This window comes from Channa argus, chromosome 22 (assembly GCF_033026475.1).
Source record: "Channa argus isolate prfri chromosome 22, Channa argus male v1.0, whole genome shotgun sequence".
Taxonomy (NCBI): domain Eukaryota; kingdom Metazoa; phylum Chordata; class Actinopteri; order Anabantiformes; family Channidae; genus Channa; species Channa argus.
Genome location: NC_090218.1, coordinates 11516023 through 11535070, shown reverse-complemented (window position 1 = coordinate 11535070; position 19048 = coordinate 11516023). Strand labels below are relative to the sequence as shown.

The 19048-nt window shown below is 40.0% G+C and overlaps 1 protein-coding gene across 1 annotated transcript; it reads right to left on the bottom strand.

Moving 5' to 3' along the window:
• Window positions 1–300: 300 nt before the first annotated feature.
• Window positions 301–18433, bottom strand: uimc1 (ubiquitin interaction motif containing 1). Its single transcript, XM_067491450.1, has 23 exons — window positions 18383–18433; window positions 17978–18051; window positions 17258–17349; window positions 17005–17089; window positions 16440–16558; window positions 14497–14671; window positions 14225–14391; window positions 13026–13712; window positions 12476–12518; window positions 12273–12382; window positions 11842–11939; window positions 11350–11509; window positions 10760–10864; window positions 10471–10526; window positions 9094–9254; window positions 8797–8861; window positions 8422–8524; window positions 7972–8268; window positions 7627–7708; window positions 7443–7545; window positions 7114–7162; window positions 5729–5756; window positions 301–2945 (listed from the first exon to the last, which is right to left on the bottom strand). The coding sequence occupies exons 2-23, from the start codon at window positions 18009–18011 to the stop codon at window positions 2768–2770; spliced, it is 2997 nt and encodes a 998-aa protein (XP_067347551.1). The 5' UTR covers window positions 18012–18051; window positions 18383–18433; the 3' UTR covers window positions 301–2767.
• Window positions 18434–19048: the final 615 nt, after the last annotated feature.

Here is a 19048-nt window from a genome sequence, read left to right as displayed (position 1 = left end):
CTGGGAGTTTTATGCACAACTATTAAAGATGAAAAACCTGTATGTTTCAGGTTGTTTCAGTCAACAGTGAGCTGTAATCCCTGTGTCAACAGTTTGTGTTTGTCCACTTCCCGTTTCAACAGGACAATGTCCTTCTGCAAACAAATCTGGCTTCATAAAGACATTACATTTTCCCAGTTTGATGCCGGACTGATCTGCAAACCTCAGCCCAATTCAACCAACGTGTTTAGGATGAACTGGGAGGCTGATTGTCCGGACGACACGTCCCAACGTCAGTGATGCTCCTATATCTGAATCCACTGGAAAAGGCTGAGGCCCATTATTTTACTATGTGCTTTTGCTCATATACAGAAAATCCTCATAAGCGGGTTTTCAAATCACAAAACTTCACACACATTGTAAAAAACACTGAAGCCATTTCTCATAGCTTACTGCAACAGATCACACAGTAAATTTAGTGTTTAATAGTCATGTTGTGCTCTTCACTCAGTTCCTCTTTTTCAACAAGCCTCAATAAAATGGAGTTACTGTTACTACCAGTCTCTCTCTGTGCAAAGGTCCTGGATAAGCAAATGACATTTACAAAATTTCCCTAACACATTATAATTTTAAATAATGTAGTTGGAAGTTATAACAAAGGAGATTTATGGATGAAGTGAGTTGGTGTGAGGGAAGAGGATGCAGAGGACAGGGTTAGATGGAGACACATGATTCACTGTGATGACCCCTGGAAGGGAACAGCTGAAGGAGGCTGTGTGTCCATGTTTGTGGGATATTTACGCAAAAGGACCACAGAGACATAGAATGACCACAAAGTGACACAAGACAGACACAAATTCAGAAATGTTACAAATCTATTGCTCAGTTTTAACTCCATACTGGACAAATTGCGTTTCCCCTCACTTGAACCTGACTTAAGTTTTTTTTTTTTCCTCTTTATAAAAGCGAATCTTGTGACAGAATCTTACAAAAGACACCCTGCTCATTATTGCATTGCCTCAAAGTCCCACAGGAAACGCAAACACTAGGCCAGCAGTTTGAAACGAGACTGTAAAACCACATTAAAGTCAAATGATGAGGACAGAACTGAAGTTTCTTCTATAAAATAAACAATATTTATGAAAATGTGTTTAATCCAATACAGTATAGAGCTGTAGTACAACAGAAATTAGTTAAAAGCTGGAAATATGCACAATGTCCAACATAAAACAAAGGTTATATGTTATGGAGAAAAATAAATACACAAACCCTTAAAATTAACCCCATTTGAAAACATATGAAAAGATTTTTTAATAATATTAACCATATAAATTGAACTTGTGGCATTAAATAGGTCCATTTATTGTTCACTTCTTACAGGATGACTGGTGATGTAGATAGCAGGCTTGTTTGTGGAGAAGATTTTGTTGCGTTTATTATCTGACAAATATCTTTAAGATCAACTTCCTCTTCCATCATTGAGACATATGTATTTATTGCAGTTGAGCTTTTTAGTTTAAGTTTCTAATACAGTTTAAGGTCATAAAGAAAGAAAACGCACACAACTAACAGTATACTGTTAAGACATCTTCTTGCTGTATTTTGGTTCAGAGTCTGCTAAAAATGGTCCACAATAAAAACATGTCAAGGTCAGAAAGCAAACTCAGTGGATACACAGGACAAAGACAAGATGTTTGAGATGATGTAGTGCAAAATTTGATCATCACAAACAAAACAAAATCCCCACAACTTGCTAAGGCTTTTGATTGTGTGCTACGTTCAGACGGTGCTGTTAAGAAACGTGCTTTTGCTCCACTGAGTGTCGAGGCTTTAAATGCACTGGCCACCTCAAACACAACAGTGAGCTCGAGGAGCGGTTCAAGTTGGCACCTGAGTTGGACAATTTATTTTACTTTAATTTATGTACCAACAAATGTTAAAGCTCCCCCCAAACAAAAAAACATTTTAGTAGAAATATATTCCACCACCATGGAGAGGTGCTGTCAGAGCAACCAAGCGTTTGCAAAGTGAAGAAACCTGTAATGCATTAGAGCAGAGTGTCTGGCTGATGTGTTTTTAATCATTTTGGGACAATCCAGAGGTCAACGTGCAGCCAGATAAACTCATCCAGTGTTCAAACTGGCCAACGCCAAACATAAGTTGAGGCAAATTATTGTTGTTTTTAGTGACTGTATGAGGATTGTTGAGCTACTGAAGTTATGCTTTTCTTCTCAAAGCAGCGATGAGGATGCACTCAGTCATTAGTTTTACAGTCAAGACCTGAAGTGTTTTGAGTTGCTGGGGGCACAAGACCGAAGGAAAAGTTTAGGGAGCATTAGGTCAAAAGAGTAAATTAAAAGGAGGCTGCGAAAATCTTTCAACAGCTGTTTTTGGTGAGCGACCAACACAGTAACTTTTCATCTTTCAAGCTGACAGGAACGTTAAATTACTTCTGCGACTCCACTCAGAGCCGCCAAATAACTGTTAGACATCGAACCAAAGCTACAGTAACAAAAGAAAACCTTTCAAGCCAGGAAGAGGTAGTGTGAAACACCTTCAGTAGAACATAAGTGTAAAAAGATTTAGTGGCATAAAAAGTTGAGGTTTCTTCTGATGTAAGATTTTGTACTGTTAGAAGCTCAAATCTGTGTTTGTTTGCCTGCGGGAACATTCAGATTTTGACATCAGGAAGAAGCTGTTAACCCTCTTTAACTCTTAATGTCACATCCAACCTGATTTTTTATTTAAGGCTGTGGTGTTCCAGTATTTTCAGTCAGTAACATCTGTCTCATCGTCGTCTTCTGCTCGGCTTCTTGGCTCGCTGCTGCTTTTTGAAGTCGATAAGGCAGTCGGTGGCCTCCGAGATCGGAGTAAAGGATCTGATGGGAGAGTTACTGATCCTGAACACTGAGACGCCGGTATCTCCTTCATCCTCGTCATCGTCATCCCGCAGATCAATGACATCTCTATAGGTGAACGAACAACAATATGAAAACTTACTTAAATACAATACTGTACAACCCCATTTCCAAAAAAGACCTTTACCAATCTGCACAAAAACAAATAAATAAAAAATTGTGGAACTATTTCAGAAAAATGTTCAACATAAAATTGTCTTAGAAGATTGAATGAGGAGGAATCTCTGTGCGCAATGGACAAGGCCAAAGGAATCAAATCTGCATGTGTGTTATCTTTGAGTCCTCAGGCAGCACTGCATTAAAAACAGGCCTGACTCTCTACTGGACATTGCTGCATAAGTTCAGGAACACTTCCAGAAATCACTGTCAACAGTTTGCATATTGCTTCTTCTTTGCATGATACAGATTTAACGTACATTTGATGACTGCACAGCAAACAACAGCCATGTTCTCTGGGCCGAAGCTAATTTAAAATGGTCCGAGGCAAAATGGAAAACTGTTCTGTGGTCAGAGGAGTCAAAAATTGAAATCTGTTTTGGAAACCATGCTGTGTGGCTACAGAGGAGAGAGACCATCCAGGTGGTCACCAGTTCAAAAGCCTGCATCTATGATGGCCTGGGGGGGGGGCATTAGTGCCTATAGCGTGGGCAGCTTACACATCTGGAAAGGCTCCATCGATGCTGAAAAGTACAGTGCCTTCAAAAAGTATTTATATAAGTTGAAATGTTCCACATTTTGTCACATTAAAACCACCAACAAATGTATTTTATTGACTTTTTGTGGGTTAGACTAACACAAAGTGGTAGATAATTGTGAAGTTAAAGGAAAATGATAAATGTTTAGAATTTTGACAGATATATGAAAAGTGTGGCACACAGATTAGATGCAGAGCATCTGAACAGCAATTTTCAAGTCTTGCTACAGATTCTCAATTTGGTTTTGGATCTGGACTTTGATTGGGTCATTCTAACACATGAAGACCTTCCATTGTAGCTCTGGCTGTATGTTTAGGGTCATCGTCCTGCTGGAAGGTGAACCTCCTCCCCAGTCTCAAGTCGTGACAAAAGGTGGAAAATGTCAAAGCATTTGAATACTTCCTTACATACAGGGTTCATACACGTTTTAAAAAGTCCAATTTAAGCACTTTCAGCAATTTACAGCTGTGGTAAATTAGATATTTTCAGAAATGGATAAATACTGAAAATGCCCATCAGCTTTAAAATCATATTTTAAAAAAATGGCATTATGCTATAAACAACCAAAATAACTTTCATAATAGAAGAAATAAAAAATAAACACCCACTTAATAAATTTTCAATAAATGTGTTACTGAAAATGAAAAAGTCGGGAAATTTGTCTTTATATTGTGCAAATCAAAGCAAAACTTAATGCTCTTTTTTGTCAAATCAACATAAACTTGTGCCAAGTAAAGCAAAAAGTTGCATCACACCTTTCATAACATTCTGACCATTGTGCAATTTTGCCATGAATTAGGATGTGATCTCAGTTTTTTTGTTGAAAATTCTACCATGTGTGAGGGGAACCTGGTGGCTCAGTGACAGCATTGGTTGGGATGCAGAAGGCAGCACGTTCGAATACCACCCAGCCAGGTGTGGGCCACCCAGCCACCAAGGGCCACGCTTGTGCCAGTCCCGAGCCTGGATACAGATGGGGGGGTGGCAGCAGGAAGGGCACACGTGCCAAATTAACGCGGGGAGGACATTATTATTGAGGTCATAGCTGGTGGTTGACTCTCACTGAAGTGCATCATATTAAGAAATGGTCCTAATATTTGGGCCATATTTGAGAAACCAAATTAAGACTTGTGAAAACCTTTTCCCCTCACTTTGCTAGAGCAGACTCACCTAGTCAGATATAACCGTTGCTTGACTTTGCAGTTGCAGAAAGTTACTTGACAGTAAGTGTAAGGTTGGTAACGTTGGGTAAGTTCACTGAATATTTCATAAATGAGCAGGTCATAACTGACATTGGGGGCGGGGCAGGGCTAAAAATTCAAGCGGTCTCATCGATCACTTACCCGCAGACTCAGTGAAACCGTTTCAGATTAGACTCTCCACGTACTAAGCAAACCAACTACTCAGCCACACTGCTATTTATTGTAAGACATACAAGTTACAGTTTCAAGCATTTTCAAGGGCCTTATCCAAAATTCAAGCACATTTCAGGCCTTGAAAACATTAAAATTCAAGCATTTTAAAGGATTTCGAGCACCCATAGGAACCCTAATAGAAGTTTTAGAGCAACATATGCCTCATCCAGACAGCATCTCTTTCAGGGGAGGCCGTGCATATTTCAGCAGGACACTGATAAACCCCAGACTGCATCCATCACAACAGCAAGGCTTTGCAGCAGAAGAGTCCAGGTGCTGAACACATTTTCCCTAATGGAAAATATTTGGTGCATCAGTAAGTGAAAAATCTGGCAACAAAGGCCCAGAACTATTGAGCAACTAGAATCCAGCATCAGACAAAAACAGGACAACGTTCGTCTCCTGAACTCCAGCAACTTTTAGAATTGGGGCTGTACAAACCACTGAAGTGTTTCCACCTCACAACTAGATTTTACAGGAAATGCAGTCACTTTTTACTTCAATACATATGTAAAAGCAATGGTTTATGAAGAAATACTTGTCTGAAAATTTTTACTTTCAGTTTTCCCTTTCAGTCAGCAGTTTACAGGGTACAGCATTTTAGAGCTTACTGTATGTTTCACACCACCACTGTGGGAGATCCTCGTTTACAATGTTACAATTTGTTTACAAAAAGGAAACAAATATTAAAGTAATAAATTATGTTTATAAGTGTACTCACCCTGGCTGGAGTTTGGACGGCCCAGCCTCTGTAAACACAGAACAACAGATATGAATCAACTAAAATGTGAGTGTTCTGGATTCTACTGCTGATACTTTTTTGTTCTGAGACGGCTATAACATGTCTGACTGTGACTGTGACCCTGCTGATCAAAGATCACAACTGTTTCTCATGATGAGAGTAAAAAAAAAAAAAAAAAAAAAATCAGTAAAAGTTATTTGATTATCTTGTAATGTCAGCCAGGTGTCTAAAAGTCTCAAATTGGACGATGATGCTAGTGAAAATGTCGACTGTAGCTCATCGTCAATGGACCACAGGGTCAGTAGTTTGACTCCCAGTTCCTCCTTGTTATGTTCATGTGTCCTTGGTGAAACAGTATCTTCAGGGTTTTAGGCTAGAGAATTATTCAATCAATCCACCCATCACGATGAATTCTCACTGTTAATTAATCAACCAATAGTTGCTAGTAGCTGTAACAACTACCTACACACGATGGCCTTACATATGATTGTACCCTTTAAAAAACCTTGAGCTCCTTTAAAATTATTGGCTGGGGTGAAATCATCGTTTCAGATCCGGATCTTTCTGCTTGTGCCTTTGGAGGAAAATAAAATGGAAGGAACTAATCTGGGGGACTACAAACCCCTTATAGTACATCATTCTTAAGTTTCTGTTGTGCAGAAAAACTACAAAGACTACAGAAAGATCACAGACCATTTTAGGACCTGAAGTGCAGTACTGGTCCTCCTGCCCCAACATTATAGGGACTGAAAAACTTTAATTACACCTCTGTCAGAAATGATGTTGATAGAGAGCTGCCTTTTATGTTGCACAGACATTCATGTTCCCTACATCACAAATCCAACTGTCATGATGTTCCTCACTTTCCCTTTAGCACCACCTAGAGGTAGAGAATTGTCACAGCATGACTGAACCAACTGCATGTATTTTAAATGTTTTAAATAAGATATTTTATTTTAGTTTGAGACTAAAAACCAACTAAAGTAACAGCATATCCAGCAGCTTCACCTGTACGTCAGTGTTAATTAGCCAGTTTCAACATAACACTCATGTGTTATTAATATTTAGCTCAAAGTTTTCTCAGGGCTGTGACACACTAAGCCAAAAATGTAGGACTAATCAGGAAGGATGTGTCGCTTTGTACGTATGTGGTTCAAGGCCTAACGTTTCTTTTTGTGGCAGAATTTGCAGGGGCTACATGCAAGTCAGCCACTTGTTGGCTCAGACAAAGACCACGTGAGCTGACACAGCATTTGGTCTTTATTGGCTTTAGTTCTTTGATGTCGGCTTGGTATGTGACAGCTTCAGAGCTGGTAGCATGACTCTCAGTTGTGTTATACTTTAAAAGCTGTTGTGGTTTTTACCTGAATCCCTGCATTCTGTTTGCTCTAGAGCGGACAGCAGGTTTCCTTTCTGTAAATTGGAAGAAATATATAATGTGTCAAAATATTGTACAAGAAAACATCATCCAAAAAGTAAAAAAATAAATAAAATTACACACACACACACACACACACAATAACAGATCATTATAATGTGAAAAAGAAAAACTTATTGTGGAATTACCTAGAGAAGTATACTTTAGTTGAAAAGTAACTGATGACCACATTATGTCCGACATCATGTTGTATGAAGGTTTAAACTTTGCTGTGTAATGTTATCAGTGTATTAGTCAGTAAAAAGTACGGCTTACTGCATCAGTCTTCGATAGCTGTTGTTGGATACAGTGCTCTGTGTGACTGTTGTAATCCCTCAGAGGAACAGCTTTCTGACACACATAACATTTCTCTTGGTTCCTGTGGAAAATAAAAATTGATCTGAAAAATGCTTGGAAACATGAAGCTGTTCTTTTTAAATACAACAGGTGATTTTCTCACCTGCCAGTGTCAGAGTTTGTGTTCGTCTCTTCATCAGCTGCTGCTGCTCGCCTTGTTCTCTTCCTCTGTGGCTTTAAAGACGCTGTGTGGCGAAAAAGGCCCAATTTTAAAACCACAACATAACTGACATCTGTTGGTTAAACTAATTCAAATACAGAAATAACAGGTTCTAGTTTACATTTCATCCCATGCTGCAGTAGAGTGGACAGTATCATCACACAAACATTACATATAGTAAAATATATGTAAACATCTGAAATGCAAGTCTTACATGATAGTATGCATGTGATCCATAGACTCTTAAGGTAATTAGTAGAAAACGGGATTCTATTAAAGAAAACAAACCGTTTCGCTCACTTTGGAAGCTGTCGAATTTAGGTCTCCTCTCGTCTACGACTGCCACCTCTCCATCACAGTAGGCTGCGTGAATCTCGATCTCCGTCACAGGGAAGGGGCGCTGACAGATGGGACAGTCCAAGGTAGATTCAGGACTCTGAGGGACGACAGCTGGTTCCAGTTCAGGAGATTCCCACCTTTGAAGCCCCTGATCCTTGACCTCCTCCACATCTCGATCCCTCCCATTCTCTACTGTTTCACATGTTCTCACAAGATTGCTCCCCTTTGCCTTCCCATCCATTTGGGCTGAAAAAAAAGTCACGTACACAGTTTCTTTTATTGTATTTTCTGTTGACTTGCACCTTCATGTCTCACAGCTTTTCATAAACAATGATTACAGACAAGCTTTCAAGTAAAATACACAGCTTTCTGTTGTATGTGTTAAGCGTGTAGCCTTACAGTCCACCTCCATTCTCTCCTTCAACCGCTGCTGGTCCACAGCTGGAGAGTCACCTCGGAGAATCGTCTCGATCCCAGGAAGCTCTCGACTTTCACGCCGAGGCTGTGGAGAAATCCAAGTCAGGTAAAAACGTTTTTCATAGTCAGTCCCTGGTAATAGGACACTTATTTTAATAAATGTTCTATTTTTAAACTGCATCTGATGATTTCGCAGACTGTAATCTAGACAGTCACACAGAATCCAACACAATTTAACATCCTGTTTTCTTCTCACATAGAAAAACGAATTAAATCCTTTCAGAATAGTCATGATGACTTGGTCTCCTGATTACGGCTTTAAATGTAACATTTTTGAGACTCAGCACATGATCTCACCTGCGCCCCATTGTCTGCGACCATTGTCAGATCCTGCGTGCTGTCGCTGTCACTTAGCTGGGTCTCTGGTGAAAAAGAAAAAAAGAGAAACAGATTTAGCACTCGGCAGATTAATTGAGAAGGGCCAGTGTAAACTATTTGATGATCTCCAAACAGGGAAAAAGTGTAAAAAACACAATTATTCATGAGGAAAATGTCTAAGTATAAGCTTTACATGTTTAGTTTATATGTCGTGTGTCTTGCAGACGCAAAAGTAATTAAGGATAACAAACATTAAAAAGTGAGATGCTTCAGTACCTGGACAAACATCACCGTCATCAGTGTCCACCTGTCTTTCTTCACCATATTGTCCCTCATTCTTCTCTTTGTCGTCCTCCTCATTCTTGTCTTCTCCCTCTTCTGTCTCAGCAGGAGAGCTATCAGCTGCTTCACAGGGTCTTTTGACTCTCAGTCTGAGACTACGCCAGAAAAAGGACATGTAATCTCATTTAGTCAAATCAGTGGGCAACAGTCATTTACATATTCACAATACAGAATCTACTGACGTCTACATTTCATCAGTTTGTGGAAAATTACCAACGCATGCAGAGTCAGTCAGTGAACTCCAAACCATATAATAAAGTTTCTATTTTCAGTATAAGTGTACTTCTTCTACTGATAACACCATTCATTTACTGCACTAAGGCATTGTTCTGTCCTAACATTAGTACATACAGCATTGAGAAAAAGTACAAACCCTTTACTGATCTGATCTCTAGAGTAATAGGTTTAAAATTTAATCATTTAATTTATAGGTTTAGGAAACACAGGTGCTTAAAGAAAGCAGTCACTGATTTTAAACTTGCCTGTTTTGGTTCTAGTTTCATGTACATAAATGCCATTAATCTTCCCTTTGACTTAACTATATTAAAATATTTCTCTACTTCAAAGCTGAAAAAAAAAAAAGCCTCCAGATGACATCACCTAAAAGGAACCTTCAGTTCAGATGATGTCATCTTGTTGCTCACACTATGGTGTTTGTAATCATGGTCAACCTGCTTTTCCAGAGCTCCCACAGATGACATCATCTAAACTCCTAATGATGAAAACCCTTCTGAAGTTTTTCAGCTAGAAGCAGAGAAGTATTTCGGGAATTCAGAGGAAGGTTTACAAGCATGAATGAACATTTACACCTTAAACTAAAGCCATAGAGAGCAAGATGAAAATTGCTGAAGTCGCCCTTTAAACTATTAATGCGCAAGCATCTGTTTTGTGGCCCTTGGAGCCTTGTTAGTTTGCTTTTAGAGAGATTAGCCACAGTACTAAATCAACTCTGTAGAAGAAGTCGTCAATCTAAATTCATTTCTAGATCTATTCAAATCTTAGATCCATTCTTCTAAATCACACCTGTAGCCTTATTTAATTAGGTTTTGATGACGTCATTAGTTTAGGGGTTCAAAGACTTTTTATATACTTATATATTAAAAAGTCTGTTTGTTCATCTCTTTAACTCAGATATAACTAACTGTACTGAGGTAATTCCAGTGCTGTGAATAAGATCAAACTTTACTGGTCCCACTGGGGGAGATTCACTGGTTTAAGATGCAGGTGCTCGGCTCTGCGTCAGCTTGCTATTACACCGTGAAATCATTTGTAGTTAGTCTGAACTAAGAGTTGATGAAGTTCCAATTTTACCTTCGAGGACCACGATGGTGAGGAGATTCAGCTGGCGACTCAGGTGAAGGGGATTTCTGAGAGAAACAAAAATTACAAGAGTGTAAGTAAGTAAATATGTAAAATAAAAACTGATTTTTAAATATATGTAACATTAAAATACATATCAACAGATTCAATGTACAAAAGCATGTTTTTGGCAAATCCAATGAATTACCAAAAATATATAATTCAAAAGACTTAATAAAGTTTAACATCACATTAACTAGATTCCTGCTTTGTTGTTCCAGGAACAGCCCAGTTATTGTACCTCTGGCTGCGGGAGGATGGGCTCCCCCCACTCAGCTTTCCTCAGCAGACACCTCTGAGCCTGTTTTAGACTCTTCTCATACACCTCCATCTGAGCCAGGATCACCTGAGGGCAGAGACCAGAGGATGGATAGAAAGATGAAAACCGCAGCAGCATTTTTATTGTTTGTAGTAATAAGTTCACTCGATGGAAAATAGAAAAATAAAATACGAAACTAAACCCAAAGCAGTGATTTCAGTCTCCAGATTAATGTAATTTTACTCTCAACTAAGACAGTAGGTGACTGTCCACACAGACCAGTACCCATCCATCTGTTCTGCTTGTCCATACTAAATCCAAGTAGGAGCAATATATTTTTGATCTTTTTCGCTCCTCCTTACTGGACAAGGTCACTTTAAATGTTTAACCAATCTCTGTTCATACTGATACAAGTCAGAAAAACTGACTGGCATTTTCACTTGATACCTTGTTTCTTTATAATGAAACTTTATAAACTGTTAAATTGATGTATTATTTAGCAGAGTAGTCTGCAAGACACTTTTCGCTTGCGCCATAGTTTGATTCCTACAACAGATGAAACAGCTCTTTACCTGTGTGTAGCTGTCTGGGTCCAGGCCTTGTGGACAGAAGGGGACCCCCCAGTAGTAGTGAACAGTCGGTCCACCTGCAGACTCTCCAAATGGGGCTAACGGCCTCCTGACGGTTCCCTGGCTGCTTACTGGCTGAGACTCTTGTTCTGTGGTGGAAAGTCTGTAGGTGGATGCACAACAGGAAGAAGATTGGATGGAGATGGGCTTGTTTGAGCTGCCCCTGCCTTTTTGAGTCCTGGTGTGTATATAGCTAACTGCTAATCATGGGCTGCAAAGAATAACCCATTTAACTAAATATGGCTCAGGGTAAGTTTCCGGTTTGGGCCTGGCTCACTTCAGAGAGTCTGGCCTGCTCAGTCATCAAACCAGTCACAGTATTATTTCACTAGTCTCAATAACAGCCACTGCTTAGCAGTTACAATTAATTATGGCCTGTGCCTCAGTATAATTTAACACGCTCCGATTGTATGATGTCATTAGCCTTTTCTGTACCTGCAGTGTGGCGCGGTCACCTGTGGAGCACCTGCAGTCATATGGTTCTGATGAATAGGTCTCTCCTCTGGGAAGACTGGGCTGGGAGAGCCTACAGGCTGGAAACAAAAAAAAAAAAAAAACAATTATGCTTTAAAATGACAAATATTCTGACGATTTGTATTCTGCTCTTCACTGTGCCAAAAGGTGGTTTAGTAGCTTTAGTGTAATCGAGAGGAAATTGCCAAACACAAAGATTAGAGTCCTAGAAATGATTTGTTTCCACTTAATTCCTGCTAATTGTGACTCAACAAATGCCACAAAAGGATTCAAACCCACAGCTAATGGATACTATTAAATGTACTCATGCTAAGACAAGGACGATGAAATCAGATCTGTCCAAATTCAAGATTTCAAATCTTCTAATATAACAAGAATAACAGAAATCTGACCGTGACATCGTCGTCCTCTTCATCAGACCAGACTAGCATCATAACACTGGACAGGTCTGTCTCAGCTGGTTTGAAGTCTTTAGACATCTCATTCAGCATATGAGAATCATCTTAAACCAGAACACACTGTCAGTGAAGATCAGATATTTGCAGACTGACACAATACCAGACAGCGTGAGAGAGTGTTGAATGTTTTACTGTACCAGACTTTGATGACGTGTTAATCTTGGCATCAGTCTTGCCGTCCTACATTCAAAAACAACAGAGAAGTGAGCAGAAAATGACCATGTCTATGAGAGAGAGAATGGAAGATGTTGCAAGAATTAAATACCCTCTTGAAAAGATACAAAGACGAGTCTATGGGTCTGAGAAAGAGCAGCAAAGCAAAATAAAAATAAAAATCAATGAATAAAAAAAAATAAATAAAAAATTCAATGAATAGAAAAAGGGATACATTTGAGTACAATCATTTCAAAGACTGATTTGCATATTTGGTTATTTTAGGTTTTAGAAACTAAAGTATCAACTAATTACTGGAGGAACACAATGATTTGTTGATGAAAGTGAATACACTTGTGACTTTCCCGTTGGGATGAATAAAGTACATCAATCCAAGATTCTCAGAATCTCAGGATCTGTAATGACGCTTTTATATATACAGCACATCTGTCTGAATATTGTTTTAATACACTATATTCAGAAATTTCAATGCTACACGTTTAATTTTATTTACATAATGGCATTTTAACTGACCTGATCTGCGATTCCGGGTGAGTTCGATTCACCGTTTGAACCTCTGAGCTTTTCAGTGGAGGAACCCACCAATGACTTTTCCACATTAGGATCAATCTGCTGTTGTCGTCCTGTCCTGCCGAACACCGGGCTTGTAGAGCAGTCGTACCTTTTCTTAGTCTCCGAGAAAACTGGACTTTTGGAAGCTGCTGTGAAGTTTTTGAAAAGGACAGGGCTTTTTGAAAATACTGGGCTCTTAGGCTGATGGGCTGTGGACCTCATAGAGGAGGTTAAACTCTCCTGAGAAGACAGCATGGACCCTGTGTTTTCACAGAGATGAGAGTTGCAGGCACTTGGAGATTTCTCATGCTCAGCATTCCTGCCAAATGCTGGAGCTTTAGCACACTCTGGATTTAGCTCCGTCTCTCCATCATCACCCTGATCAGTCTCCGAGAACACAGGACTTTTTGGACATGCAGCGAAGCTGCTGGGGCTTTTAGGAAATGTTGGGCTCTTTTGTTGAGCAGGCATAAACTTTTGAGTGGACGTCCAACTGTCCTGAGAGCACAAGACAAACCCCGTTTTTTTGCAGGTCTCCAGGAGCTCCTGGCTCAGCCGGGGAATGTAAACCTTTGTTCTATGGCCAATCAAGGGGAAGATGGAGGATTTATGAAGCTGACAGTCGTCGATCTCTGTCAAGTCAGAGCTCTGATTTATGGTTGAGAGAAGACATACGTGTGTCAACAAGGTCATATACATGAACCAACCAACAAAACTTGACAACTATTCAAAGTGAAGAACTGAGGCTCTACGTTGTCATGAATAACAGCAAACTGAACAGCTTTGGACTGTTGGTCAGACAAAACAATGTCAGGTTAGTGGGGAAATTAAAGGATTTTTGGAATATAGCATTTTATGGATAAATCAATATTTTGTATGGGAAATAAAAAGGACATTTTGGCCAGTTAGTCTTTGTGTAGCAAGTTTGTTTGAACATTTCGATTATTTTGACTCTTTAATTTGTGGGGAGAAAATGCAAACAGCAATACCAGAAACATTAATAAAAAGTAGAAAATTTTGCTTTAGAATAATTGTAATCATCTGTAACTCTGCAATATTTGCCTAAAGAAAATCGATCCATGACCAAAACCAAACAAACAAAAAAACCCAAATCAAGAGCTGAAACCCTGAAAGCTGAGAAGGGAAGATAAGTATTGAACCTTAGGAGAGTCCAGAGGCACTGAGAGAGACTCTGAGCTGCAGGGTGAAGTCTGAGAGTAGATTTTCTGCGTCTGTGACAAGTCTGGCATTTCTGGCAAAGGACTTTCTTCTTTCCTTTTCCGCTTTTTATTCCTGGTATTCATTTCATCTCCACTTTCTTTAGATTCTGAGAATACAACATAACACATTTCCAAATGATTCATTTTCCTTTTGATAAGCATTTTTTCCTGCCTGCTATTTTTGTGCAGATTCTATTACTTCAATGACTCACCTTGTTTCAGGTCAGTATTTGGTGGAAAGTCCACTTTTAATCCTCCTTGTTCGTTGTCACACGTCTTCTTTCCATTTGAATACAGGAGTTTACGCCGAGAGCAGAGTCTGAGAGATGCTTCGGCATCAGTGAGCAGACTTTGAGAAGGTGGGAATAGTTGTGTCTGGCTGCTCATCTACAAGAGAATAGAAAATAAAGCCAATGTCATTGCTCTGATGAAGAACAAACTTGTGGGTTTGTGTGAAATGAAGAATAACTGCTGATTTTGGGAAAAAAAATTAAATTATTAATTATTCCTCCAGTGCCATTTATGCGACTCTTGAGTACATATCTGACCTGGCGCAGCTTCCTTTGGCCGCCAGTTCCAGCAGCTGTAGCAGCTGTATACATATGTATGTTTTTTTAAACCTTCTGTGCCGGGAAGCTGAGTCAGCTGGAGTGGGAGCGGGCGCACTGTTTACCTGCAGGTTCAGCTGATTGCGGTCTCCCGACCCACAACGCTGGGAGCGAGGCCCCAGATCCCCACGTTGTTAAGGAGAAGGCGGAGCTGCAGAGCTGAACTCAAACGCAAGACTAAAGAGAATAAGTTTAAACCCTTCCTTTCTTCTGCTGAGGTGAATGTGAGTAACCAGGCAAATAAAATACACGAGCTTAGTGCGCAGATTACGGCCCAGTGGGAATATCGGGAGTGCAGCATGATGTGTTTTACGGAGATGTGGCTGCAGGGTCATATTCCGGACCAAGTTTCCACACTGTATGGGCCAACAGAGACTGCAGACGGAGCGCTAAGAAGAATTACAGTGATTACGGTGCTTGTGAACAACAGATGGCATCATCCAGGACATTTCTGTCAAGAAGCGTCTTTGTAGCTCAAACACTGAACTGCTTGTTCATATTATCTGCAGATAGACTTTACATATGCCACGGTTATTGCTGTTTACATGCCACTGTCAACCTCTCCCGATGTACTGTGTGACGTCATCAACACCGTTAATGCTAAGCTCCGAAATCTTTATCCAGCAAACTGACCATGAGAACTATTTGGAGGTGGTCTCTGGAGGCTAGTAAGACTCTGTGGTCTTCTTTTTGGAAACCATGGATGCTGTGTCCTGTGGACTAAAGAAGAGGAGCATCCAGCTTGTTATCAGTGGACAGTTCAAAAGCCTGCATCTCTGATGGTATGGGGGGTGATTAGTGCCTATGGGCTGGGCAGCTTCATAGGACACAGAGGTTTTAGAGCAACATAAGTTCACACCCCGACAACTTCGCCTTCAGGGAAGACTTGAATATTTCAACAAGACAATGCTAAACCACACATAGAGCCATGCTGTTGTGATGGATGAAGAGTCTGGGTGCCTGTAGTCCAGACATTTCCCCAATGGAAAATATTTGGCGCATAATAAAGCAAACAAATATGGCAGGACTGTTGATCAGCTAGAATCCAGCATCAGACAAGAATGGGGCAACATTCCTCTCTTAACCAAGTGGCCTCCTCACTTCTCAGACCGTTGTAAAATGAAGAGGTGATGATACACAATGTTAAACAACGTCCCGCTCAAACGTTTGGGATGTGTTGCTGCCACCGAATTCAAAAAGAGTTGATATTTTCAGTGAAATGTTAAAAATGATCAGTTCTACCATCTGACAGATTCATGTTCCATTGTGAATAAAATACAGGTTGCAAATCATTACATACTGTTTATTTACGTTGTACGCATCTACCCGACTTTTTTGGGATTGGGGTTGAAAATAATAAATACACTTTTGAATAGATGTGGGCTACCCTGGGCCACGATATCTGCCAAGCAGTGCAAACACCAAAATGACCATAAAGTACTCATGACATGGTTTATTTTATGTATGAGTTACTATGCATCTCCATGAAGGATCTATTGCATCCCAGATTAAGCTAGGTGTCCCTGACATGTACTCTTTGTACTCACACTCTCCTGAACGGCTTTCAGCATGGCCTCATCCTCTTGCTGCTGTTTGGAGGCAGTGATACTGGCTTCCTGTTTACTCAGACGTAGAGCCAGGTCCATCATTTCTTCCTCAGTCATCTCTAAAAACCATAGTCATGTGATGTCAGTCAAAGATCAAAAGCTGTTGGCTTTTCCCTTTTTTTTTTTTTTTTAGGAAAGGGCAGCAAATCCTGCATGTTGATTTGGAATTAGCTTTTACGCCAGATGCCCTTTCACCCGCAACCCTCCAATTTTATCTGGGCTCAGGACCGTTGATGGGGGGGAAGGGCTGCACCTAGTTAGATTTTAGGTTAGAGTTGAACCCGCTGCCTTCTGCATCCCAATCCAATGCTATGCCACTGAAGCACAAGCCCACCCCCCCCTCTACAGTCATGTAATGTCAGTAAACAAAGTAAAACATCATATATTTAACTTTAATTCATCTACCCAGTTAAATTACTCAATTCCTTCTCAAAATTACTGTTTTTATTACAAAGAACTATTTGCCTGAATACAAAGTAAACAAATTCAAAGTCATGTTAATTACCATTGGGTTTTGATTTGTTTTTCCTCTCTCTGCTGCGTTTGTTTCTTGCTGATTGAGCTGGCAGAAGTGAAGACGAAAACTCATCCTGGAAGAACAAAAAACTGTTTCGTGGTCCATTTGCCCCTTGTACCAGATCAACACACACATTTTACAAACTCTACTAAATTAAACAGTCTCCACATACAGCAACTCAGCAAAGTGGTCTTGTCGAAGTCCTCTTATTCCAGTGAGAGCCGGTCTGATATTTGTTTACCTCATCATCTCTGTCGTCAACAGCTCCATCGTCTTGTCTGTCTTCATCCCTCTGGTGCTTCCTCTGAGCCATCCTGGCTTTCTTCTGATAAACTGTCACCAGCAGAGACACAAGCAACAGTCAAGTGTCATGTTTAAAAACTACATAATAAAGAGGTTTGAGGTACATTAAGACAAATATTTCATATTAAAGAAGAGTAGTTGGGCCTAAAGTAAACTCCCTGTTTATTTAAAATGGACAATAGCCTATTTAACATGAGCGTATTAATCCTTTTTAAAGTGTAGGGACAATAATCTGGGAATCATCTTTAGAGTAGCTCAGCAGAGCTACACTTCTCAGATCACTCCAGTTTCACCCTCTTAGTATTGGCTTTACTTATACACTGATCATCTGGTGACACACTGCAACTCTGCCCTGTACATTCGTTAGTAAAATATTTGTAAAAAGTAAGGATGATGGAGGAGCTCAAATAACAAAAACTAAGGACTAGCCACCTTTTAATTTAAAGTATGGGTATTTTTGGGGGGGCTTCTAACGGCGAAGTAATTAGCAGTTATGAACAGGATGTTGCTAAATATTCTTTATTTGTTAAATGCTCAGGTTTGTTCCCTGACGGGAGGGCAGGTAGCCCAGGACGGCGTGGGTGGAAGGCAAAGAGAAGGGATCAATACGGACAAAGCACAGGCCTCGTCTGCTCCCAGCAACAGCTACCTGATTTACCTGATGATGACGCCTGTCCTCTTCTTCCTCTCATCGACCGTCGCGGCACCACCGTGGACGCCAAACAAACTAACCTGTGGGTAAAGTGAAAACGAGTGGTATTAGAGGCACAAAATAAACCGAAGCAGAGAAGAAAAATCACAGAATTAAATCAGACCACACATATTTAGAGACATCTTCTTCCTGAGGTAACGTTCACGTTAGCTTAAACAGCGCAAAAACATCGCTTGATTAATAAACAAAACGAGCGCGAGACGTTTGAAACGGCAAATGAAGCTACTATCTCAGCATTTCGGTTGAATTAGCCTTAAAGTTAGCATAACGCCGGCTTCTCCTTTATTTATCTGTTCAATAGCGACCGAACTCTACAACTCAGCGAACAGTATTGAGTTTAAAAACACTCACGGCAGACTTTTGCTGACTTTCGCGGCGCCATATTTGTGTCTTTTCACGCCACCACATGATTTCAACGTGTTTACGTCGTTTCACGCGTCAATCGCGCTGCTTTCGCGGACTGTCGGCCAATGTCTCTATATGCTGCCTTGAAAGTGTCAGGCTGACATCTCCTTCACAATTCTAACTCTCTGAGATAATATCCCTAAAAATATATTCTGTCTCATGCATTGGATTTAGTATAGTGTTATAAGTTGTAGTTGTCAAGTTGTTTTAGGTAACTAGGTTGTTTTTCTACGGGCTGTGAAGAAAACACCCAGCACATGGTAGTTATGACCAGACCCTTTAATATGACCTGTGAACGTCTCATTGTGCAGCTACCTTGGTTAGTGGACGTTGGTTTGGCTCCGAGAAATTTTTCACTGGTTTATTTTTATTTTTTTACATTTTGGTCTTTGGTTAATCAATTGTACCTTCACAAAAATATACGCTGACCTATTTTACAGAGCATTATTCAAATTTTTTTGAACAAGTTTTCAGCTGAATTTAAGGAAAATGACTGGTTGGAAGTAGCAATTTAAAACTCGGTCTACAAGTGTAGGTGTAAAAAGTATTTTAAACTCTACTAAACTTGATCCTGCCGACATGATGAGTAAAAGTGACATGGAATTTACCGAA